This window comes from Terrapene carolina, unplaced genomic scaffold (genome assembly GCF_002925995.2).
Source record: "Terrapene carolina triunguis isolate 2854851 unplaced genomic scaffold, T_m_triunguis-2.0 Scaffold62, whole genome shotgun sequence".
In the NCBI taxonomy this organism is placed as follows: domain Eukaryota; kingdom Metazoa; phylum Chordata; order Testudines; family Emydidae; genus Terrapene; species Terrapene triunguis.
Window position 1 is genome coordinate 8,050,226 of NW_020664413.1, and position 25,983 is coordinate 8,076,208.

At 45.8% G+C, this 25,983-nt stretch overlaps 1 protein-coding gene and 1 non-coding gene across 10 annotated transcripts in view; one reads left to right on the forward strand and one right to left on the reverse strand.

Moving 5' to 3' along the window:
- CLASP1 (cytoplasmic linker associated protein 1) overlaps positions 1 to 25,983 on the reverse strand; it is a 268,601-nt gene that overhangs the window by 181,921 nt on the left and 60,697 nt on the right. For 8 of the 9 annotated variants that reach the window (XM_029910590.1, XM_029910586.1, XM_029910588.1 and 5 more), the window contains exons 1-5: positions 10,943 to 11,017; positions 9,840 to 9,943; positions 8,654 to 8,745; positions 8,472 to 8,547; positions 2,345 to 2,442 (exon numbers count right to left, since the gene is read on the reverse strand). In XM_029910590.1, coding sequence (XP_029766450.1) covers positions 2,345 to 2,442; positions 8,472 to 8,547; positions 8,654 to 8,745; positions 9,840 to 9,943; positions 10,943 to 11,006 — 434 coding nt within the window. In that variant the 5' untranslated portion in view covers positions 11,007 to 11,017. Of the gene's footprint in view, positions 1 to 2,344; positions 2,443 to 8,471; positions 8,548 to 8,653; positions 8,746 to 9,839; positions 9,944 to 10,942; positions 11,022 to 25,983 lie in introns of those variants that run through there. The other variant, XM_024197588.1, reaches the window with a different exon arrangement.
- LOC112104979 lies at positions 12,521 to 12,647 on the forward strand. Its single transcript, XR_002907955.1, has one exon. It is a non-coding gene; the product is annotated as a U4atac minor spliceosomal RNA (small nuclear RNA).

A 25,983-nucleotide genomic window follows, 5' to 3' on the forward strand; every position in this document is an offset into this window, starting at 1 on the left:
ATGGTTGTAGAGAAAAATCTTGAAAATATGGCCCAACTGAACCTTAAAGGTTCAAACACCAGGAGGTAAATATAAAGTAACCAACATGTATAATTTTTTTAAAGATCTCACAATTGCTGAGTATATGGTTTTTATCCTGCCAATCTCCTTTTAACTGTGTGTCCATTTACCAGTCTGACCTGGCTGCTCCATATTCATAGATTCTAAGGCCAGAAGGGACCATTATGATCATCTAGTCTGACCTGAGGTATAACCCAGGCTATAAAACTTCCCCAAAATAATTCCTAGAGCAGATCTTTTAGAAAAACATCCACTCTTGATCTAAAAATTGTCAGTAACAGAGAATCCACCGCGACCCTTGGTAAACTGTTCCAATGGTTAATTATTCTCACTGTTAAAAATTTACATCTTATTGAACACTTCTGCCTTTTCTGCATTATTATTGATAATTCTATCATTTCCATCTAGCAAAGGACCAATACCATTACCAGGTTTCTTTTTGTTCTTAATATATTTAATATACATGCAAGACCTATGGAGTCCAGGAGGCAGTAACCAAGCAGAATGTTGCAACATAAACACATTACCTTTGAATTACAAGAAACCCACGGATCACTTCCTGCACAGGTCCAGTAACACCCCAATCACACCAAGAAATCTGTTATCTATACCCAGGCATTCAGATTCCACAGAATATGCTCCCGGGAGAAAGTCTGGGATACACACCTTAACACACTCAAAACCAACTTCACCAAACAAGGACACGCCAGAGAAGTAGATCGCATCATGGAACAGGCCACCCAAATACCCCAAGAAAACCTACCTCAATACAGAAATAAAACCCCCTCTGACCACACACCCCTAGTTGTCACCAACCATCTCACACTGGAACCTATATAGGATATCATCAAACAACTACATTCTAAGATAAATCTTTTCTGAACACCCTCTTCTGGCCTTCAAGCAACCCCCCAACATCTCCAAGCTCATCATCAGAAGCAAACTTCCCACAGACCAGGACACACCAAGTCAAAGCGGCACCAGACCCTGTCAGAACAACAGATGCAAAACCTGCAGACATATCTCCACTGCTTCAATGGTCAATACCACCCTACAACGTGCATTTCAAGAGCCATGGGTCCTATACATGCCTATCTCCACATGTGGTGTATCTCATCCAGTGCACTAAATGCCCCACTAGCAACTATATGGATTAAACCAGACAATCACTACATTCTCAAATGAACTCACACAGGGAAAATAATAAAAGACAAACAAAACCACCCAAGCACTTGTGGGTGAACACTTTTCGTTAAGCGATCACTCTATATCTGACCTCATCCTCAAAGGAAACCTGCACAACACTTTCAAAAGACAAGCCTGGGACCTTAAATTCATAACTTTGCTAGACACTAAAAATCATGAACTGAATAGAAACACTGGATTTATGGCTTATTACAACTATCGGTAACCCACTAACAAACCTTGCCCAGTTGCCACCCCGTCCCCTTTCTTTCCTCCCGATGACTGGAGAGGTGTTAGCGAGCCACTTCACCTTTAATAGTCCCTTGAAATATTAACTACTTATGCTAAACAATCTGTTCCACCTTGTATTTAGCAGTGACACACTGAGTTAGTTTCCGAGGCCTGAAAAAGAGCTCTATGCAAGCTCCAAAGATTGTCTCTGGGTATGTCTACGCAGCAGCTAGACACCCACGGCCAGCCTGTGCCTGCGGACTCGGGCTCGCAGAGCTCCAGCTGCGGGGCTGTTTCACTGCTGTGTAGACATCTGGGCTCCGGCTGGAGCCCAGGCTCTAGGACCCTGTGAGGTGGGAGGGTCCCAAAGCTCAGGCTCCAGCCTGAGCCCACAAGTCTACACAACGGTGAAACAGTCCCAGAGCCTGAGCCCCACAAGCCCAAGTTGGCTGGCACGGGCCAGCTGCGCGTTTTTCTTTGCTGTGTAGACATTTCCTCCCTCACCAACACAACCTGGTCCAATAAAAGATATTACCTCACCCACCTTGTCTCTCTAATGTCCTGGGACCGACACGGCATACATTTGAGAGTTACATTTTCTAGGACTTATGTAATATTTTTTAAAATACTTTCCACAGATGCTATGGCCCCAATCCTGCAAACACTTACATATGTGCTTAACTTTCTGCAGGTGAATAGTCCCTATCAGCTTTACTCCATTGAGTAAAGTTAAGTGCATGCAAAGTGTTTGCAGGATCGGCGCCTAAGGGCCCAATCCCACAAAAAGACTCGCATGCATAGTCCCTAAATGCAGCAATAATGAAAAAGAAACCAAGAAAGGCAGAAAGAATGGATATTCTTAACTCACCGAGACTGTGGTAATCCTTTTTTACTGAGATCTGCCCTTACACGTTCACCTACATGTCTGTAAATTTCCACTAGGCTGTTTATTGCTGCATCTCGAACCTAAATAGTAAAGAAGAGATTTAATAGAAATTAATCATCTTTTAATTTTTAATATTATTTCCTAAGAGAAGCCAAAAAAGCAATATATCCATTTCTCAGCCACAATGGCTCCCATGATTTTTTGCATAATAAATAATAGTAATAGTACTTATGTAGTGTTTTTCATCCATAGATCTCAGAGGTGAGAAGTATCATTAGGCTCATTTCACTAATGAGGAAACTGGGGCACAGCGCGCTGAAGTGACTTGCCCAAGGGCAGACAGCAAGTCAGTGGCAGAGCTCTCCAGCCTCTGTGCATGCAGTAAATCTGCTCAGCCTTATAAAATTCCACTCACCCATTCATCTAGGATGGGTATATTTTTTGAAGGCTAAACATAATATTCTTTTTTTCTTCTTTATGACCATTGTGGTAAAGGTGGATGAACAGATTTTGTAGATGTGTGCTAGTAGATCAACACAATGAGCTTGTAAGATGGCACTAAATCAGGAGAGGCACCTCTTTGCATTATACTTTTGTCTACGTTGATCTAATAGCATGAGGAAAGAAGTAATTTTGATATCAATTGCATAAAGTCCTGCCATGTCAAGAAATCAGGCGTGCTCAGTAACTGAAGTCCTTGACTTTCTGTCCTTAGATTCTGCAGAGACAGACCAATCTCCTAATGAAAAATACAATGCCACAGAACTACCACTGCAAAATTGCCTTGGCTACAGGCTCCCTCCAGATCCGTCCGTGATATAGACGCAGACTATGTTACCCAGCAAGGAAAGAGTCACACTGCCGCAGACGTAGGTATAGACAGAGAACGGTAAGAGAATAACAAAACCCCTAGTATCTCTACTACAGAACAGATTTCAGTACAACATTAGTACCGCAGCAGATCAACTATACCAACAAACTAATCATGATTTTTACCTGCTCTAGGCTGATATTGTTAATGCAAGGCAACTGATACCAGGGCAACAGGTGCCTCACAAACACCAGGGAGATAGTCTAATCTCGGCACAGCTAGGATAAATGATTGACATGGCTTCGTGGCAGAACATAAAGTAAGAACTTTGCATTTAAAAAAAGATATTTTCTGGTTTGCAAGAGATGTGCTCAGCAGCCAATTGAACTATATTGCCCCCGGCAACTGCATGGGCAGAAGAGACCTAAGCCCAGAACAGGGTAAGCCACTGCCCTCCATCAGGCTCTGCAGGTGGGGAGGGTGTGCTCTGGAAGATGCCTGCAATCCCTCCCTCCCTGCAAAGTTGTGGGGAAGAAATGCCCACCACTAGCATTAACTTGCCTACACTCCACTCCCCAATGTCTGACACACACCCCACCCAAGGAGGGGGAGGTCCAGAGGCGGCAGCTGATGGGGGAACCCCTGGCCATATGGCTGCAGAAGAAAAATTGCCAAGGAGACAACAGCCAGCATGTGGCACAGCACCTCAACTGCTGCTCACACTTGTCTAGCTCTGTCCTCCCACTGCAGAGCTTTCCCCTAGCAGGGTCTCTGCTTTCTCCCAGACCCCTGAGTTCTGGCCCTCCTGCCCCAGGGGCTTTTAGTCATTTTCCTCTGCCTTAGTCAAGTTTTCTTTCCTTTCCTCTCTCCCTCATTCCATCTCTCCGCCCGTACCGCCATTCACCTCTTTCCCCTCTTATTCTCCCCTCTCCTCCTACCTAACCCCATATTTCCCCCTCTCAGGCCCCAGCATCCCCTTTTCCCCCACATGCTGCCAGTTCAGTGCCTCTTTCCTCTTCTCCATTCCAGGCCACGCTCTACACAGTGCTTCTTCCCGCCATCCCCATGGCAACTGGCAGGTGAAGCACTATGCTGCAGCACCACCTATGGGGAGGGGAGGGCAGGAAGCAATCACAGGATTTCTCTGCCCCTGCAGCCTGAGCCCTGGCACAGAAGGTGGAGAGGACGAATGACAGCCCTGTGCATGCTGAGGGGTGCCTCTCTGCCCTCTCTCCCCCAATTCCTTACTCAGCCGTCTGTCTGCCCCGTCAACTGCCGCTGTGTCTCCGGGCGCAACTGCCCCTCTTGCCAGGTTCTGGAACCAAGGCCAAACTCAGGCTCCTACTGGCCTTCAACATTCCACCAGAGCTTCCCTTTACACCTCGGACCAGTGGCTGATGGGAGCAGCTGCACAGGGTTGGCAGGCTGGAAATTCACAGGGCAATGGACTCTGCTCTCAGACTCCGAGATCCTCTAGGCCAAACAAAGTCACTGGCCAAAGTCAGCAGAAGCTGGTGACATCCGCCCCATGTTTGGCCTTTGGCCAACAGAGGGCATTCCTTTAGAATCCTTGATCTTTTAATCTTCAACCCTTTGCTGCACTCCCCCACAGGGTGCACTGGTAGAAAGGACTCTCGAGTACTTGACACGGTCACGGGCAGACTCTTATTCTGTCACACTCGGTTCCCTAACCAGTAGAGGACCATTGGTGTGGATTCCGAAAAGACCCTCACACTTAGTCCTCCTGCTCTGCTACCAGGTTGTCAGCCATCTAAGGAACAAGGACAGGAGATGGCCCAATGACAAGATGAAACTGATGTGGGAGATGAAGTTAGGAGGAATTTCCCATAACCATCCATTCAGTTGCAGAGACCCATTTAACCAGCCCCTACATAAAGGGATGCACCCAGTATGGTGTACAGAGGGTGTACGCCTTTCTGGTCAATTTAGGAGGTTATTTTTAGACTCAGTTAAAGATTGAGGAGCTGCAGCGATTGCTGAAGGACAGTGTACATGGAGTGGGACAGATCAGAAGTGAAAGTCCTCTCTCTTTTTCTTGGACAAACCTTCTTTAATGGGTCACCATCTTTACATGTGCTGTAACGAGGAGCTAAAAACGAGGGAGAGCATGGGGCTCCTGTAGAACAAAGATTAAAAGAGTAAATATGACACAACCCAATCTATCTACATAGAGAATACCAAGGTCCAGCATCACACTATCAGCCTGAGTAAGATACAAGTTACCAAACAAAGCAAAGCCACGGGTGAGTCGGCAGGATCATCCCAAGCCAACACACAGAAAGCAACCACATTACACGGCCCAGCATCCTGCCACATTACTGTTGCAGTAAGATGTTAGTGGGTTCATGAACACGCCAGCAATTCTGGGGCTTTCTTTGAGCCCTGTGACATTGTAGAGGTGGCAGAAGCGAGCTAAGACCCGACTAGCCCTTAAAACAAGAAAGCCTCACTGGTTCCCATTGCATGGAGCTGAAGAGAGGCCACTGATCCTGCTACAAACAAAGGAAGGTTGAGCAGATCTCGTCCCCTCAGCTGAAGATTTGATCACTGCTGCCTGTTCCCCTTAGAGGTAATGAGGGGATGAAGATTCCAGAGCAAGACTCTGAGGTAAACACTTCCACAGCTGGAAGAGGGGAGCAGGCGATGGGAGGCTGTAGTTGGCACAGGTGAAAGCATGGCTCTGAAGGGGTAGGTAAAAGAACACTGATGCTTCCTCTAAAAAGTCACCATGAGAAACTTGTGCTTTCTGAGGAAAAGTCACTATAAAAAAACTACAGCCTAAGGTCCCAATCCTGCAAACATTTATTATTATTTATTATTTGTATTAACATAGTGGCTAGAGCCCCAGTCACGGACATAAGTTACTTTATGAGCCTGAGTAGTCCCCCTGAGTTTAATGGGATGACGTGTAAGGTTACTTGGATGTGAACATGTTTGCAGGATCGTGGCCTAAATAAATACTCATGGCATACAAGATGGGGTGACCATGGGGCAAACACAGGGATAAAACTTGGCTGTATCAATAGCGGCTTTTCTTTATTTATAACAACACAATTTTTTAAATGCTTTCAAGTTCTTTATGTTAAAATCCTTTAGATTCTTTGTTCTCAATCAGAATAGTCTAAATGTATATAACTAAACAGCCAGATCAAGAGTTTACTGGGATATGGGAAATTGCTAAACGATCACTCAAAAACAATGTTAGTTTAAAAAAAAAAAAAAAAACCCTCCGCTTGTAAAAACAAAACCCTCAACAATACAACTCGCATCTTTGTAGCAAAGCAAAACAAAAAACCCTGCATGTTTCCCTGCTTCTGCTATATCTCATTCAGCCAACAGAGGACAGTGTTGATCAACATTCTGCTAACGCAGCTTTACAACAATAATTCTCAGAGGGAAGAAAATAAGCAACTGGAGATAGAGAAAAGTGTTATCAGATCACAAGGTCCATCCCTCTCCCTCCCTGCCCCAGGAAGGACAGGATCTAGTGGGCCCCTAACAGAGGAAGCATCATTTATTAAACTGACAGTGCACTTGATTTTAGCCAAATGGGTTAGTGTTTTTCACTACTGTGAAGATTTAAAAAGATACCCAGGCACAGTAGTTTATGTTCGATTATTGTGGGGTTTTGTTGTTGGTTTTGTTTTTGTTTGGGCAGGCCAGGCTACACCTCTCTGCCCCACAAGCACTGCTTTGGGGAGACTCTGAAGGATAATGAGGAAATTTGAGACTGAGAGATGTACTAGGCACCAACAGGAGTGCGCAGGGGTGTGAGGGTTGCTCCCCTCACACGCTTGCTGGCTGCTCCAGCAGCGCACAAAGAAGAGAGAGAGAAGACGTGTCCAAACAATCACTGCATGTGCACTGAGTGAGAGTCCTGGAGCCCATCTCTCTCCCCTGCCAGAGAGCCTGCCGGTCCATTCCCTGCCCAGGGTTTGAAAAGTCAGTACTGGAAGGGAGTTTGGATCCCCATTCCCCTTCCCTTTACCACCTCTCAGGGGTAACCAGCTCTTCCTCTTAGCCCCTTACATCAGCGAAGGGAACGCTCTCCCCCACCCAACTCCTCACAGCAGCTAGTGAGAGCCCCAGCAGTCGGGCAGTAGGAGGGGGGAGGAGAGACCTGCCCAAATCAAGAATCACGAGGCACCTATTCTCCAACCAACCACCCAGCCCAACACCACATCCCACCCAAGCAACAGCCAGAGACAGCTGCCAGGTAGGGGAACACCTAGAGGATCATCCATGATGCAAGGGGGAGTGAGACTCATGGTGTGATGCAGCAAGAGAGGGCAATTTCCAATGACTGGGAACCAGGAAGTTGCCAAAAGCTGCCCTATATAACAACACTATCTCATTGCCCTTTCCCTTGTCTTCCCTTCCCCACCCTCTCCCTTCCTGTTTCCTACTTTCACTTGTTGTGTCTTGTTTCCAATTGGATTGTAAGCTCTTCAGGGCAGGCTTTGCCTCTTCCTGGCCTCAGCAGAGCACTTAGAGAAACTGGGCCCCCATCCTTCTCAGGGTGAGGGGCACTACAGCAATAGAAATCACTCTAATGAAGTTGGGAGAGGACACACGAATGGACTTGTTGGATTCTCTTGGGGAGAAGGAAAGGAGGACTGGAATGATGGCTATGTTCAGAGGGAACAGCACTATTTTTACATAGGGGGTTGGAAATGTATCACAGATTTGGTAGGATATTTTTGAGGAACTTCCTTATAAAAACTAGTCTAGCAGCACATCACGGCCAATTCCCTGGTTAGGACACCGGCTCAGTTTCACCACACCCGCCCAAGCCAGCTCTTATAACACAACACAATAGAGCACATGGCACTAAGCAAAGACAGACTGGATTCATGCATCTCTTTCATGTCTTCTCTTGAATTTACTCCGACGGCCACAGCCCCAATATCCCATGCAACTCACACTGCTGCACAAAGAGTTAACTATTGTCATGATTTCAGTCTTTTAGGATTGGACTCTCTTATTAATTATTTTGATGACACCAATATAAACCCAGAGCAACTCCAGTGAAATCATTTCAGATTTACCATAGAGAGACTGAGACAGAACGAGGCCTGCCCTAAAATCACATTATGCAAAACTAAACCAGGGCTTTTCATAAATGGTGAAGTTGCAAACTTCACCAACAGCCGGCACTAAGCACACAGTCAATGTACCACTCAAACTTTAGAGCCCTGCTTATTGTGAGTGGCAATCAGACCCCCCCTCCCTGCCAGTAACTATGGAATTTAACATCGAGTTTCACCAAAGACTTACCTGGCTGTTTGGATCTCCAAGTAAATTACATATATGTGGCACAATCTTACTCAGTGTTAAACTCTGAGCTCCGGATCTAGGAGAAAAGAAAGTGCATGAGTATGAATTGTTGTTTGTTTGTTTTTTTAAATGTAGAACACTTGGAACCAAGTAACCCGGGTCTATGACAGGTCCTGACTTACACGTTGAGGGTTGCAATAAGGCAGAGGCAAATCCCTTCTCTCGTCCGGAAATTCTTGTGTTTGAATCCTCCCAACAGTCTATCCCACACGTACTGCAGAAGACAGAAAAGAGGGTGGAAAGGGAAGAAGAAAAATAGAGTGGGTGGGGTTTTCTTTTCCAGCCCTGGCACAATTTATCATCCCTTGGGTTTAAATATAAACTCTGTGCCCACACACAAGAGACTAGGAGGATTTCTGGGTGGGAGCTCCAGGACGACTGTATTAATATCAAAGGCGACTAATCTTTTGTTCTTTGTTGAGCCTTTCAGTAACTCACTGCTAGCTAACATAACACTGGTTTACCAGCACACACACCCGCCAACCCCCAAGGCACAGCACTTCTGACACCTGCGACTGCCCCTCCTCTAGTGGAGCCCTGGCTAATGCTCAAACACACCCATCTCCCAGCTGTGGCCCAGCTTCATGGGATAGAGCGCTGGGCTGCGGGATAGGGAAGCACAAGCATCAGCTAGTGAGCATTTAAACTGTGTCCATCCCTGCCTTTCTTTCTGCCCTAAAATCTCGGGACAAATCAGAAATTAGGAGAGATGGGGGGCAAGGCTCAGAAACGGGTACTCTCCTGGACAAGCAGGTAGAGCCGGAGAGCATGTTTACATAGCACCATTCATTTCCAAAGATCCCAAAGAATCTTTCCAAACTATACATGTGCATCACCATTGAAATGGGGTAGGTAGAGTTTCAGTAACAACTGTGTGGGAAGAGGGAAAATACTGGCCAGGGGCAAACCCCTCATTTTACAGAAAGTATCAGAGGATCATGAACATCCATGAGAACAGAAAGGTCCTGGATTATATTGTAGTAATCTGAAAGATCCACGCCCAGTAAATTATGTGGCTCTCAGTGGATCTAACTCAGAAGAGGAATAAATCAATTTCACTCTGCTGGGATTGGAACCTAGGATTTAGGACATTAATCAACCATCCCTCCCAGATCTAACTGCAACTGGTCTGAAAATGATCCATTCTTCATAACCACCTTGGAAGATTATCCTGTGGACATGGAGACAATGGGCCAGTTAGCATGCACCCAGGGGGGAAGGTGAGTTTATGGCAGGTCATAAATACAGATTCTGACATAGGTTCTTTGTGAACACACGCAGTGTATTCCAAATGAGTCATTGCTATACCTGAGGATTAGTAGCTTGTTCCATAATTTTTAGCAGCAGAGCCTGATCCTGCTCCCGCACTGAGTCTTTAGCATCTCCCAGCCTGTCAAGTAAACTTGGCAACACTGGAAAAAACAAAACACCAAAGTCTATCAGAAAAAAAGCTAGAGCGTATCGCAGTTAAAATCCCACACACACACTTCAGCAAAGCAGAGAGAATTCTGGGACATCACTAACCCACAATGTAAACTGTGTCCCCACTCACTTGTCTGTGATCTGATCCTGAGAGGCACTGAGCACCCATAATTCCCATTGATGTCAATGGGAATGGACAGCACTCAGTACCTCTCAGGACTGAGATCTTGACAGTTTTGCATTAATTAAGATGTAATCATTATGACAGTGGTACTCTGTGACAGCTAAGAAAGAAGGAAGCAGCAATGTAGTAGCATGGGACCATCCTTGATGCAGAAGCCGGCAACTAAGGCAAGAGTACTGCAAAGGCAGAGTGGTCACCGGAATGAGAATCGAGAACACGAGGCTATTCAGGGAAGCAGTGGGGGAGAACCCAGAGATCTCTCCCAAATAAAACACAAACAAAATGTTCACAAAACCCACAGGACATTGAGAATGCACTATGCTTTGCAGACAACTCCCATGCTTTGCAGACAACTGTGCAAATTCTCCAGACATAGATCTGTGCTGAACCAAACAGAGCCCTCCCTCTCCTACTCAGCTGGTTAATGTCAAATCCTCCATGGAATTTAGGCTGTGCTCCTGTGACTAGGTTTTGGTTGGGGGCTCTGCTGGCACCGTAGAGGACGAGAGCATACACAGCAATAAGGGGACTCAGCATAGAGGCTAATCATTTAGGGCCAGAATCTGAAACTTTTACTCATGCTATTTGAGTGGCAGAAGCTGCAAAGTACCAGTCCTGATGATGCAGCCTCCGTGGTATATGCAATGTTAACAAAACAATTCAGATTAGTGACAGTGGACCATATTTCTGCTTCTCCGTTATAGCCAAGTAACCTTCTTTAAATGAATTAGGCTGCCTGGGTGTAAGTGAGGGCAGAATTTGGCCAAATATATTTCAGATGGGCTAACGATCCCTTAGCCTTTACCTGTGCCTATCTGAGCTTTAAAGCGATCCTGTAACCGTGACACTAGTGCAGACAGGATGTCCATCCCCAGCAGAACCACCTGCAAACACACAACAACAAAGATAGCAAGTTAGCGTGCAGTCAGGCATAAGACACCAGGATAGGCAAGACTGTAGGGGTTTCCCACTGCAGAAGCAATGTTGGAATAAATGTGCTCATAAAAGAGAAACAAATCTTTCACGCATCGTATAAGGAGTTCCACTGCAATGTATGCCATTTGGATCTGCCCACTGCCCAGCATAGAATATGACCATAAAGAAGATTACTTACCTACTTTAGAGGACCAATGAAAGGATTACTGATTTTTAAACAAACTGCAATCCACACAATCAATCATTATAATCACTCCCACAGACATGTTCTTCAATTATTTATTATATATATTTGCAATTTATTATTTCTATTATTTTCTATGTATTGGTAATTAATTGATATTAATTATAATGTATTACTAAATAATGTATAATGCAACGGGGTTAATTGTATTTATTATCCAAGTTTAGAAAAAAATTAAACTAACAGCAATAAATAGGGATGACTAAATAGATTTTTTATTGAAAGTGAAAGTGTTTGTCAACAGTGTTACTAGGATTACAATCATGATTTTTCTTTATTTAAAGTTTGTAGTATCCCTTTAATAAATAATTATAATAATTTTAAATACATTCAAAGATTGTGAAGCACTTTGATATCTACTAATAAAAAAGCCCTATATAAGAATTGGATAGTATTATTATTTGAAAGCACTGCATATTTTGCAATGTGCTAAATAGATGCTAATTAAGAATATCCATAATGATACCATGTATTAATATTAATAGAAAAGATACAGAAGTGCTAATTATAATTAATAATATTCTTAAGTGCTATGTATTCTTTGTTAAGCATAATAAATAAGTGGTAGGTAATAAACTATTACAATAAATACTTTGTAAACTGCTTTACGCATATTAAGTTAGCCTGGCAAAATACTCCCCCCCCCACCCTCTTATCACAAGTAAAATATCAGTAGATTGGTGGTTTGGTTTGATTTTAAGTATGTGTCTATTTTTATTAACATATTAACATCATCCTGGTAAAGGGTGGGTGATCTTTCATAAAAACTTAGTAAAGCTGTGCAAATTTTATATCATTATTTATTATTATTATCCTCAGTTCCATCAATGTGTGCATAAATGCCAATCAGCCCAAAGGAAAATGCAAAAAAGGATGCATTTGACCACTTCTTCCTTTCCATTTAACGGCACAAACTTTGCTGTGAGACTGTTCATTCCCTCTAGGGAAGGTTCGCCAGCAACGTATGCAAATATGCACGCTAGGTGGCGCAGTGCATTATGGGTACAGTCGTGACTGTCGGCCAAAAAAGTATTAAAACGGCGCTAACTGACATAAAAATGAAAGACCGAGACACTGTATCGTGCTGGACTGCGTCCCTGAGAGAAACCACGAGTGAAAAAGGCAGGCTGAAAATACGCCGTCGCCACAACTGAACGAGACATCCAGAGTCCCTCCCCGCATTCCCATTAGGCATTTTTACTAACCGTCCTTATCTTGGGGTTGCGCTACTGTTCAATGAACGTATAGTGAGAACAGTACTGCTAACACCGACACAACACATAAGCGCCCGCTGAGGCTTCTGCTTTAATGTGGTGCAATTTTTGGAACCTACTAATTGGTGCAACCTTATAATTCGTTGTAAAAACAGGTTAATATAGGGCTTGTTTTGTGTAAATCCATTACTTTCGCGCTGTTGTGTTTTCGCTACTTTCTCCGGTATCAATTATACTCTTTGGATTCCTCTCGCCCATATTTAGGTACCTTACAAAATGAAACGGAGGGGAGGGGGCAAATGTGCATCGGGAAAGCACCTTCCCGTTTCTCTATACAGAACAAGTAGTTAGCAGAATAGCCACTAGATGGCGTAAGATTTGTGCTAAACTCTTTGATCATTTTAAGCTCAAGACCGAAGTGTATCTACTTCACTTACTCCCTTTAACTAGGGCTTGAAAATATGCCCCTAGCAAATCATCAAAACAGTAATCAGCAATAATTGCTCCTCTCCTCCTAAGCAACGTACACACTGTCTATTCCCCCCCAAACAGAGGGCTCACTTGATCTATTCAGTGTTGCAAAAAAAACCTCAACCGTTCTGCAAGGTTGAGTTATGATTGTTAGGAATGTTTAATTATACTTACATTTGTTATAAAGCTTCCTTAAAATTTCTCTTTGCAAGTCTTTCCCTGCAGATTTCTTATTCCAGGGCAATACCTTAAATTACCCACAGTACTATGCAGCCTAAGCATGTTGCCAATTATAAAGCCCAGGTACATTTGCTTATAAAATGTGACAGAGTTTACTAAATAAATCTGAACAGTATTCCAATTTAATATGGAAACTCTTCCTCAACCTAGAGGGCAAAAAGTTTCCCATAAGATACAGGCACTACAAGGATGATCAAAGAGAAGAGATGGCTGTGCTGTGATAATGAAGTCATGTCATCATTACATCATCATGTGTTACTACCCACTTGGGAATGAAAGAGCAAGGTGAGGTGGGTGGGGTGCTTGTTTTTTAAATACACTACCTAGTCTAGTGTTTTGCAAATTTCTGTACAGAAAAACTACCCAGGCTCCATGTCTCCTGCCTGTGTTTTTCACTCTGTTCCTAATTTTATTCCAAACATGGATCTAGGCAAGTTATCATGCAAAGAACTATGAGCAATAAGAAATATAAATTTGCACATTTGGGCTCTCAGTAAAAGTTAACTTTATTACAAAGTCTATTATACTATGGTGTATGTGAATAAAAACCTCCATACATGTAATCATTCAATCACCATCCTTCATTCAGTGTTTTTTTCATTTTCTTTGGCAACTACTGGCTCTTATGCTGTTGTTGCAATTGCTTAGTATACAAAGATTCGGTGATGAAACGCTCTTAATGAGTATGCTTACTCGTAGAGACACCCATGATTAAGTAAAAGAAACTGGAGTAGCCCTTTCAGTAATATGTGAAGGATGCATATCCAGTTTAAACTGAAACACTGATGTGAAATGAGATTAAAAAAAAAACAATTTCTGGGGAGTTGGAATGGAAAAGGCGCAGGTGCTGCTAGTTTAGTATATAATCTTTTGTAACTTCCAGCTAATCGGTGTTCTAAAGCATCTCCAAATGGTTACGTTTTTTCCCACCAGTTCATAGAATCATAGAATATCAGGGTTGGAAGGGACCTCAGGAGATCATCTAATCCAATCCCCTGCTCAAAGCAGGACCAATCCCCAGACAGATTTTTACCCCAGTTCCCTAAATGGCCCCCTCAAGGATTGAACTCACAACCCTGGGTTTAGCAGGCCTCATGCTCAAACCACTGAGCTATCCCTCCCCCCAGGGAGACATAGTCAAATACTTTATAAAATGTGCTTTTTAACTCTGCATACTGTGCTACATTCTGGCAGGAGGACCTAAGAAGAAAAGGTTTCAGAGCGGTAGGAATCCTTGTGGCACCTTAGAGACTAACAAATTTGTTTGGGCATAAGCTTTTGTGGGCTAGAACCCACTTCACCAGATGCATGGTGGGTTCTAGCCCACAAAAGCTTATGCCCAAATACATGTGTTAGTCTCTAACGTGCCACAAGGATTCCTCATTGTTTTTTTAGGAAGTAAAGGGTCTTTGCCTCATTTGGTCCTTTCCTCTACGTCAAAGAATTTGCCCCTGTATTGGCTCGTTTTCACATCCATAGTTGTGCACCAGGGACTGGGCTCTGTACCACTGAAGCAACTGGGAGTTTGACCACTGACTTCAAAGGGAGTTGGATCAGGCCCAACCGTTATCCACATGGTCTGTCAGTTACTCGGTGCTCCTCTTGGCAGCAAAGCACAACAGCGTAGGTCCTACATAAAAAGCAACCCCGGGATCCAGAAACGGTCTTACCAACTGAGGGCTTGTCTACATACAGATGCTAAAACGGCACCACTGCAGCATAGACCCTTGCTACAGGGATGGAAGGAGGTCTACAATTACTCTAGTTAATCCGCCCGCCTTGAGAGGCAGTAGCTAGGTTGATAGAAAGATTCATCCATCAACCTAGCTGTGTCTTTACCAGGGCTTAGGTCAACTTAACAACATTTCAGTGGTGTGAATTTTTCACATCTTCCCAGTGTGACGTAACTATGTCAATCTAAATTTTAGGTATAGACCAGGCCTGAGTGGTAGAATATTCTTGTTTAAGTAACCCAACAAGATATTTAGACCCTGGATAACATTCACAGTCACTCACATCTGGGACATACGTTACATGACAGCATCTCTTGCTAAGAGGAACAGGGTGCTTGTTGCGTGCCACTACACTCAGCACTACACCAGCTCCAATGGCAGGTCATGTTCCGAAGGGAGTAAGGCACCAATCTCATCCAACTTTAATTGCCTTGCAACATGCTTGGGAAAGTGAGAGGAACAAGAGTGGGACTAATCCAGTGTACATATAAAATCAACAATTAACCTCCCCCTCCAGCCCCTAGGATCAGACAATGGAAGAGCAGCTAAGCCTCCTAAGACTTTTACTTATTTGTATTTCTAATCATAATTTAAAATTAGCCTTAGACTCAAACCACCACTATAATTACAGTGCTATTTAAAAATCTGTAGTGACAATGACCCAGTGCTATTGTTTGCCACTCGGGAGATCAGAATTTGATTACCACACCTGATCTTTCACCCAACTCCCAAAGCTGCTAGAGGCTGCAGGGGCAGAAAAGTCAGTATATTACACCCTGCAGGTAGGGAGTCCCACTGGACCTGCTCAAGATCTGACTATCAAGGGTTTGAAAAGCCATCCCTGGCTGAGAAGATGCTGATTGCAATGGGTAAGATCTTGACTATAGGCCCCACCCAGCCTTCTTTAAGCCTCATCACTTCACCACTCTGTGCCTCAGTTTCCCCATCTGTAAAATGGGACTAATGATACTTTCTTCCTTCATGAAGCCCTTTGGGATATATTGATGAAAAGTGCTATATAAGACCTAAGTATTATTAATATTATTGTCATCTGTCATGGGATTTTAGCCACTGCTGGAGCTGCACCAGTACAATCCCCTAATGTAGACAGTTTGCTCTAGTGCAATGCAACTTGCATTGGTGTAGGTTACTCCAGTTTACCTGTGACATCACTGCAAGCTTTGTTTGAACCAGGAATGAATAAAGAACACTGAACAGTGTCCTATGTGAGAAACTGATGTGAATGGAGCCTGACACATGGGGCAAGGGGACGCTGGAAGGTTTGGCAACTGAAACGAGTGGCAAGGAGATGATCTTCCCGCCTGTACTATTTCTATCTGGCTATGAATTTCTATTGCGTCCCTCCTCCCTGTGGAACCTAGGCACCACATACGTGAATTAGTAAATCAAATTTTGATGTAGAGAAGGCACAGTTCTCTGCATAGTACTTCTGAGGAATTACATTGGGGACTGAAGTCTAAAAGAATGACTCCCAGCAATGAACTAGCCTTTTTTACTGAAAGACGGCCTGGTCAAAGAGACATGCTGCTCTGAAAGTGGCAAGACATAACCTTATCGTGATCTCCAGTGGCATGGAGTTCCATAGCCCTGCACAAAAAACACATTGCCATTGGCTTTCGCTCTCAGGCCTGTTAGCTGTATTGATCCTCTAGAGAGAGTCAGAGAGAGGGAAGCAATCCATATCCAACCCATCAAGAGCTCTGAAGGACCTTGGATTCAGGGCAAATAGAGTCAATTAGGAGCTAGTGCAGAGCTCCATAGACACATACGCCCATCCATTTATCTTGCTTGCTTGGCAGATGCTTGTGTGGTGGCTGCTGGGATTCCACAAACGTATCAATACTCAATTTGTGCACTTGCCATCTGCTGCGGCCTTTTTTTTTTTTTAAACAGTATCGGCTGTAGCAGCTAATTGCTGACAGCGGACTCTCCTCCTCTGCCTTGCTCTCCAACCGCTCACTCTCCAGGCATCCTAGGCTCCTGTCAGTTACCAGAGTTTAATATTCCCCCTTCCCAATGCTGAAAGGGAAGTCACACCTCATGCTTTTACAAGCTGTCAAAAAATGCCTTCAAAGGACTTCTCAAAATGGCTGCCCTTTAATATTTGGGTGTTGCTGAAAAGCCTGGAGGCAGCCCTGTGTAGTGGAGATGACACATAGGCTACCATCACTCCAGCATGACTGCAAGCGTTTACCAGGCGTAGCAGAAACGGTCAATAAGTTCCAGCGTGACTAAAAGGAAGATGCTTTGAGAAAAAGAACAGGGGGAGGAGCAGCACAGTGTAGAGGATTCAGAGTCAGGAGACCTGGGTTCTGTTCCTCACTCTATCACCAGTCTGCTGTGCAACTCTCGGAATTCTCCGTGCCTCGGTTTCCCTATCTGTAAAATTGGGATAATGATGTTGAACTTCTTACATAGGAGGCTTCGAGATCTGCAAGTGCAAAGTGCTATACAAGAGCAAAGAATTATTAGGAAAAGGATACGGTTTTGTGCCTTCCAGAATTCAGCTGGCTAAGTGAGTAAGATATTAACAAACACAAAATAATAATTACTGTAGTATTCTCTGATAGACGGCAGTATAGGAGTGCAAAGTAGTGACCTCCTTTGGAAAGTGCTTTGAAATCTACAAACGAAATACAGAGGAGGAAACTGAGGCACAGAGTGCTTATGGCCCACGTCTCCAAATATTCACTAACTTTGGGGACCTCCCTTTTTGAGTACCCAATCTGCTGCATCTCTGGCCTAGTTTTCAGAGCCAATGAGCATCCCCTAATGGTGTAAGTTGGGCACCCAAAAATCTAAAGGCACCCAAAATTAGAGGACATTTGAAAACTTAAGTCTGAGGCCTGGTCTACACACAATGTTTGTATTGCTATAACTGTTTGTTAAGGGTGGGATTTTTCCCCATTATAGTTATACTAGTAAAATGATCTAGCGTGGGCACAGTTTTACTGGTATAAACGTGACTGATACCAGTATACCCACATGCGTCTGACGTGCTCCAATACGTCTGTTAGTCTATAAGGTGCCACAGGACTCTTTGTCGCAAGATACCAGTATAGTGATCCCCTTTCCTATATGGGAATAGCTGCATCAGCATAAAGCACCTTTATACCAGTATAACTGCATCAACACTGGCGGGATCATATCGCTTAACCTATACCCGTATAGTTAAAGTAGTAGAATGTTCTAATGTAGACAAGCCATAAACTACTTGGACCAAGTCACAGATCAAATCAACGGCTGAGTGTGGAAAAGCAGACAGAAAATGCCCAGTCTCTCTCTCTAAGCACTGGACATCCTCCATTTTGGCTTAAGCATCAAGTATGGTACAGAAACTACCTTCAATTGTTACTATACAATAGTAACATCAATTTTAGCGGCTGATCCATTGATTTGTCACTCAACAGAGATCATTCTCACCAGCAGCAACAGGGTTACAGCTGTGGTAGCTTTTCCCTTCGAACGCTCCGCCGAGGCGTACATTTTTCTGTTCTAAGAAGCTGACAAGGATCCAGCCATCTGCTCTGGATTTGGATAAGTGCAAAAAAAAAAAAAAAATCACAGAAGTTTAAACTTTTCAGCTGCTTTTCTGCACATAGCTAAAATTAAGCTGATTCGAGTCATTCCATCCAGAGCAAGAAATTCCACTATGGAACGCTGGGAGGACACTTTGTTGTCTGCAGAGCAGTGGATTAAGGAGGCGATTAAAAGGCACCAACAAACTGTTAGTATGCATCAGCAGGATCCACACGGACCCTTAGTGTGTGGCAGGCTAGTGCAGGCCAGAGTCACAACCCAGCTCGCCACAAAGTAAATGTTTGTGTGGACAAGCCCTGGGAATGAATGTCTGCCTACCACTCTGAAAAGTCACATAAGACCGGGGGCTTCCAAACCAGTTTGTGATCCCGACCTAGGAGACCATACAAGTCTAGGATCCTGCCTACACTATGGGAAGCACTGGTACTGCAGGATCTCATCCTGGCACACTAAACTATTCAGACTGGCAGCGCCCGGTGGACAGGATTGAACGGTGTTTTAACCGTTCTCCCCTACATACTCCATATCCCAGGCTCCACCACTTTGTTTTGTCCAAACTGCCTTTCCTCTTCTGGCAACATCTACAAAGATCCCAAATTCTCCTCCCCCCACACCAGCCCCCTTTTATCTTCTCCGGAAACCCCCTCAAAGACCAGCATGCATTGCAGCATACCTTACTCCAGTTAATGGGGACTGACTGGTGCTCCCTGCAGACCCATCCGTGCTGCTCCTTTAGTCAGAGGGGAAGGAGAGTGGGGCAGAGTGATTTTCAGGGATCTGTCCAGATTTGGTCCCAAACTATCCCTGCTACTTTCAGCTTCCCTTCCTGTTCTCACCATATTTTTTTTCCTGCTTCTCCATCTTTCCCATCCCTCACATTTATTCCTCTCACTTCCGCATGAGAATCACACCTCTGGTCCTCCCCATTAAGGCAGATCAACAGACTATAGAGTGCCAGTGGCGCTAACAGGAAGTGATGTTACTGTGATTCCACCACTCAGTTTCACTTCCTGCGGCAAGGGCTTTCCTGGCAGCCCAGCACAGGAGCAATTCCCAACAGCTGCTCTGGGGGTAAGGACAGGGAGGAGAAACACCAACAACCAGCTCATTTCCCATCTTCCCCTCCCTCACCACCCACCCACCCCGAGCTCACTGTTTTCTTGGCCATTCTCAAGCCAATCACAGCTTTGATACAAATGGGAAGTGGAGCCTACAAGTTAGGGGGGCTGTCCCCCTGCTCCAAAGTTCATGGGACCGACCACTCCACATCCCACCTGTAGGACAGTCTCCAATTTTCCCCGCCCGTCACAGTGATGTGGCAAACAGTGCGATGGTGCCAAGGGACAAAGCACTGAGGCCGATGATTTTGTCTGGTAGGAGCCTCAGGTGCTGTGACCCTGTGACGAGATAACTAAATCAACACGTTTAAATGAATCACACAAGCCCCTTTTAAAAAAAAAATCAAAAGCTGATGTGGAAAATTCCCCCTTTCATTTATCGATCCAGTGGGAGCGAGATTTATTCCACAGCTTTACGTTATTCACTGGGAGCTGAGGCAAATCCCAGAAAGACGATGTGGAGAATTTGTTTAAATGTTGGCAGTTTAAAACAGATACAAAGAGTAGCGAGAGTCAGTCCCCTGCAGGAATATAGTCTGGGAACTGCCATAAGGCGCACAAGGAGACCTGGCTCAGACAGAATGTATTATATGAGCACAGTGAAAACTGAGCAGTCTGCTGTCATCATACACGAGCAAGAGACTGAATGGAATTAAAGGGCAGGAAGTTGAGAAAAGCACAAGGAAATGCAGCTGAGAGTGAACCTACAGACTTCACTGCCATTGAAGGTCCAGCAAAAATACAGGGACTAGACTTTTAAGAGGACTGGATAGTTTTATGAGCATGGACGTGTGTACAAAAGCCAGAGATGATGATCTGTGAAATTAAGATATATGCTTTGGGGCATAAACCGATTTCCTCTGGGAGCCAGGAAGGATGGTCCAGTGCTTAGGGCACTAGCCTAGGACTTGGGAGTCAATTCCTGGGCTCAGGTCCCTGCTCTGCCACAGGCTCCCTGGGTGACCTTAGCCAAGTCATTTAGTCTCTCTGGGTCTGTTTCCCACCCGTAAAATAGGCATAAAAGCATATAAGGACCAGAGAGAGAGAGAGTCTCCCACCCACTCTACCCTGGCCACTTCCGGGAGCGGCGTGGGGCCACTGGCCATGGCATGCAGGCAGCCTGCCTGCCTGAGCCCTGCTCCGCCGCTGGTCGGGACTCAGGGGCAGGCTGTCAGATATTTGTCCTGCATTTTGGGGGCCGCATACCACCACATAGTTTGTTTCATGGTAAATCCACTCCTGCCTAGATCACCTTGTTACAGTGGGCGCGGCATTACACCCACTTATCCAGTCCATGCCTGCAGGACACTGTCACTCCAGGTTAGTGTGGGAGTCGTGTTTGCCATCCCTGTGCAGAAACAGACTGTAACAAGCGACTGGGACCGATGGGCTGATCTGACAGAGCCATTTCGGGGGGTTGAAACTCAGACAGTAAGGTAAGCACAAATCTTTAAAACAATTTACCAGAAGACGGCCAGAGCTGGTAGCTCAACTCCTTACCTCATGAAAACACTGCGGCAGTGGGGCTGCAGGCCCACATCTTAGAATTGCCCCGGGAACTCTGTCCTCCCCATGTCACTGCAGAATGTTATGACCCCATGGCTTCAATAAAATGAATATGAACTTAACTTTCAACCTCAGCTGTCCATATTCCTTCCACAGACACAGCCCAGATTTGAGATCTGATCGCTGGACTAGAATCCAGGAATACCTGGATTCTAATCCTGGCCCTCACACCAACTCCCTCTGCAGCCATGAGGGGGAAAAATCTCTTAAAATTCTGACTCCATTTCTGCAACACTATGAGGGAGATAATGCTCACCTACCTCCAGAGGTGTTGCAAGAAATTTCTGGAAGAGGGAAAACACTAGAGAGAGCTGAGCATTCAGAGATGCATGTTGATTATATGCATAATAGATCAATCATTTAGGTGATTTGATGCTCAATAATAATACATTACTTAGCCCTGCTATGGCATCTTGTATCTAAGGCTCTCAAAATATTTTACAAACATGAATTAAGCTTCACAACATGTCTGAGGCACCCAAGCATGATCCCCAATACACTAAAAGGGGAAACCGAGGCACAGAGAGGCTAACTGACTTGCCCACAATCACAGAGAGTATGGACAACTGAGGTCCCCCAACACACAGTCCCATTTTAACCACAAAACCAATGCTTCCTTCCACAGTGACTCATCTAGTGTTTTATGAAGGCTGATCAATTGTAATTGACATATTCCTCTTCCATGGTCTTCCCTGCTTGCATCATCAGGCAGAAGGACTTTTATAATGAGATAAGACAACAGGGCAGAATCTATATAATAAGATTCGGGGATTGTCACTCTCAAGCCTAGAGTGTCTTACGGAGGCAGTGTGAAGTGATGGATACAGCCACAAGCACGGCTGAGAGCTCTTTTTGTTCAGAATATATTCAGGCTCAATTGTCACTGGGTTTCACGGTTTATTACCATCCAATTTTTAAGTTCTTAGCTACTTTGACCTTACAACTTACATGCATGACGGTAGCTGTACAGCACACGGGGGTATCTATGCCATGCCAAGCACCTTAGACCACTGTGCTCCCAGAGGTGACTCAACCAATCACCAGCCTTCCTCTACACTCTAATGTGTATGCAACAACTTCATTGACTGTATGAGGGAGGCGGCACAGATGGTGGATTACTTGGCTCAAGTGTCACTCATTCAACAGCATGAGCTTTGAGCTGCTAGTTCACATCCAAGGAACTCCAGCAGGATAGTCCCATTTCTAGCTGCAGACGGAAGCCAAGTGGGGCTGGTAAAGTTGTCAGTTTCTTCCCAAACTGGTAAGCCTCCTGCTCCTTAAGGTTGAGCAGAAAAAGGATCCGTTTAATATGCCCTCCCCTTGCCCTATACCCTCTTAAGACGCTTAGTGTCTGCCAGTGAAGGAAGCATGAGTTACAACCCCACAAAGTGGCTTCCTGCACTGCACCATACTGTAAACCTCTCTCAACCACAGATCACAGTTTAATTTTATTTTTAGCCTTTTTATTTTTTTTTAACAGCAGCCAGTAGATTCCCTGATGCAATGGGGCATCTTTCTCACTTGCCCTGGAGAACAGCTGTCCTTATCTTGGGGCTGTGACACTGTTCACTTAGAACTATTCTCCTGAGACTGCATCTCCCTATCAGGTGTGGCGTGTGCATGCCAAAATGCAATCCTTAGAATCTCTGCACAAACCAAAGTTCAAAACAAAATCAGTACTATCCACTAGCGCTGCCTACTCCCCCGATTTCAAAATCCACGTAGGTCATCCTTAAATGAATACCACTGGCAGAACCGTGCACTCTATTGCTGCCACCTGAATGGCCAAGTACAGAGACAGACGAAGGCCTGGTCTACGCTACAAAGTTAGGCTGATGTAATTCGCCTTGTGTCAACCTATTTGTGCATGTGCATACACTTCGATTTGATGCCGGATGATGCAAGCGCCCCATTACAGCGATGCAGTAAAACCACCTCTCCAAATGACACAGAACCCTGGGTCACCTACATTCGTCGACAGTGCGAGTGTGGAAACTGCATGACTTGTGTTGACCTAACAGTCCTCCAGGAGTTTGTCCCATCCTCTGCAACAGTGACGGCTCCGCTCACAGGTTTAAACTCCACTGCCCAGAGATCACAGAGACCGGAAGTCAACGTCCCTCCTTCTAACTCCCCTGCATGTTTTTGAAATGCCTTTTCCTGATTTGCCCACCTTGGTGAGTGCACCTAGCAGATCCCCCTTGCTGTGTGCACCTGCCAAACCAACCATAGCAGCTCCACGCACTACACGCACGCCTGCTTGGAATAGACAGGAGGTATTGAATCTCCTGGGCCTGAGGGGAGAAGAGGCTGTGCAAGCACAGCTATGAAAACGTGGATATCTACAAAATTGCATGGGGGTGCAGGCAAAGGAGTATGACAGGGATAAGCAGCAGTGCTGCATGAAAGTGAAGGAACTTCACCAGGGACACCACAAGGCCAGGGAGCACAACAATAGATCTGGTGCTGTGCCGCGGACCTGCCGCGTCTACAAGGAATGCAGGCCTCAAAGGATCCAGGGACAGAGACTCCTGCCGTGAACAGGGAGGAAGAAGAGGAGGAGGAAGCAGGAGGCACAGCATGGAACTCCAGCCATGCTGTGTGAGCAAGGACATGTTTGAGATTCCGCCACACCATGTTTCTCAAATGCGGCCACTGTGGCCACATGCAGCCACCAGGAGCTTTTCGTGAAGCCACGGCCTCCTGGGCAGTGATTGCGAGGGTGGTGGGGAGCAGCGGACTCTTGCAAGGGGCCTGTCCCCTGCTGGAGCCCCAACAGTGTAGGAGCAGGTGGCCAGCTTGAGTTCCCCACCTTCCTGGGGCTTGGGCTTCGGGCTTCAGCCCTGGGGTGGTGGCGGCAGGCTCCATCCCCCAGCCACAAGTCTTCAGGCTCTGGCTAGGGGCTCACCTCCTGCACGTCGCCCCTGACCCCGCTGCCTCCCATCTATCCCCCCATCGCCCCTACCCAACTCCCCATCCAGGGCTTAATTTGTCCCCCAGCTTGCCGGAGCGGAGTAAACAGCCTCTCAGCTAGCTAGCAAATCTGCTGTGAAAAGTGATATGAACAAATATACAAATGTTACTTTTCACAGTAGCAGACTTCCTAGCTAGCAAGTCTTGAAAAAAGCAACCACAAAAGCAAAACATGCAAAGCCCCTTATTTGTGTTTCTAGTCTGTTTAGGTCCAGTAAAGAATAGAGACAACTGTACATTATTTTTAACCATTGAGTCTGCAAAAAAACCCTATGTAAATAAATTGCAATGATTTGGACATGTTTATGTGCATATATTTATTTGTTTTTCCTAAAGCTAATTAGTATTTTAGGAAAAATTGTCAGAGCGGCCACCAGCAAGAGTTGGTGGCCGCACTCTGAGGCCACCCAAAAAATTTGTTGCGAGAACCCTTCCCACCAGGCAAGCGCAGATAAGCCTGACAAAGGGGAAGGGAACTCGGGTAAGTATGTGCATGCATTTTTCCTTACAAGGTTTCAATTTAAAGATGGCGCCCAGCCCACCCCCAAGTTAACAAGACAAAGGTATTGACCTTTTATTGTTTTGCTCGTATGAGAAGAGGTAGAGGCTACAACAAACAGAGGCAGAGTTGGCATCTAGTTTTCATTCCCCTGCTGGGGTAGGTGTGGGGGGCGCACGTGGAACACTTTGTTATATGCACAGTGATGTCCCTGTTATCCCATTGATGCACTTCCATGGAGGCACTCTGCAATCCGCTCGTGAAGGTTCCTAGGGATGGCCTCCTTACTTCTTCCTCCAGGGTACCACGCCACTCTCCGACAAGTTTGGTGGCACCTTGCAGTAAATAGGTTAGTGGCATACAGGCCCAGGCAGGTTCTGGGCACCAGTCGCAACTCTGTTCTCTGTGCACCAGACTACTTGGGTCTACTCCTGGAGGAACTCTGCACCACTGCGCAGTTGGGCTCTGGGGGATAAGGGGTGCGCGTGTCTGAGCTGGGGGTGGTCCTGCAGCTGGGCTCTGGGGATTAGGGGGTGCAGGTACCTGGGTTGGGGGGGTCCCACGGCCGGGCTCTGGGGATTAGGGGGTGCAGGTACCTGGGCGGGGGGGGGCCATGGCCAAGCTCTGGGGTTTAGGGGGTGTGGGTGTCTGGGCTGGGGGTGGCCCTGCAGCTGGGCTCTGGGGGTTAGGGGATGCAGGTACCTGGGCTGGGGGGGCCCTGCAGCCGGGATCTGGGGTCGGTGTCTGGGCTGGGGTGGGGGCCTGCGGCTGGACTCTGGGGACTAGGGGGTGTGGGTGTTTGGCTCATCTGCTGGGCTCTGAGGGGGAGGGAGCAAAGAAACAGGGGTTTCTTTAAGGGCAAGTCTACACTACCCGCCTGAATCGGCGGGTAGAAATCGATCTCTCGGGGATCAAATTATCGCGTCTCGTCGGGACGCGACAATCGATCCCCGAATCGACGCTCTTACTCCACCAGCGGAGGTAGGAGTAAGCGCCGTCGACGGGGGAGCCGCGGAAGTCGATTTGCCGCCGTCCTCACAGCGGGGTAAGTCGGCTCCAATACGTCGAATTTGCGTATCTTAAATCGACCCCTCCCCCCCCCCCCGTAGTGAGGGCGTAGCCTAACACTCTACTCCTGGAGGAATTTTTTTGGCCTTGGCTACACTTGCGGCTGTACAGCGCTGTGAGGTAAACCTGTCTTCGTGCAGCTGAGTAGGGAAAAGCGCTGCAGTCTGTCCACACTGACAGCTGCCAGTGCAGTGGTGTGGCCACTCTTGCAACATTTGCAGCT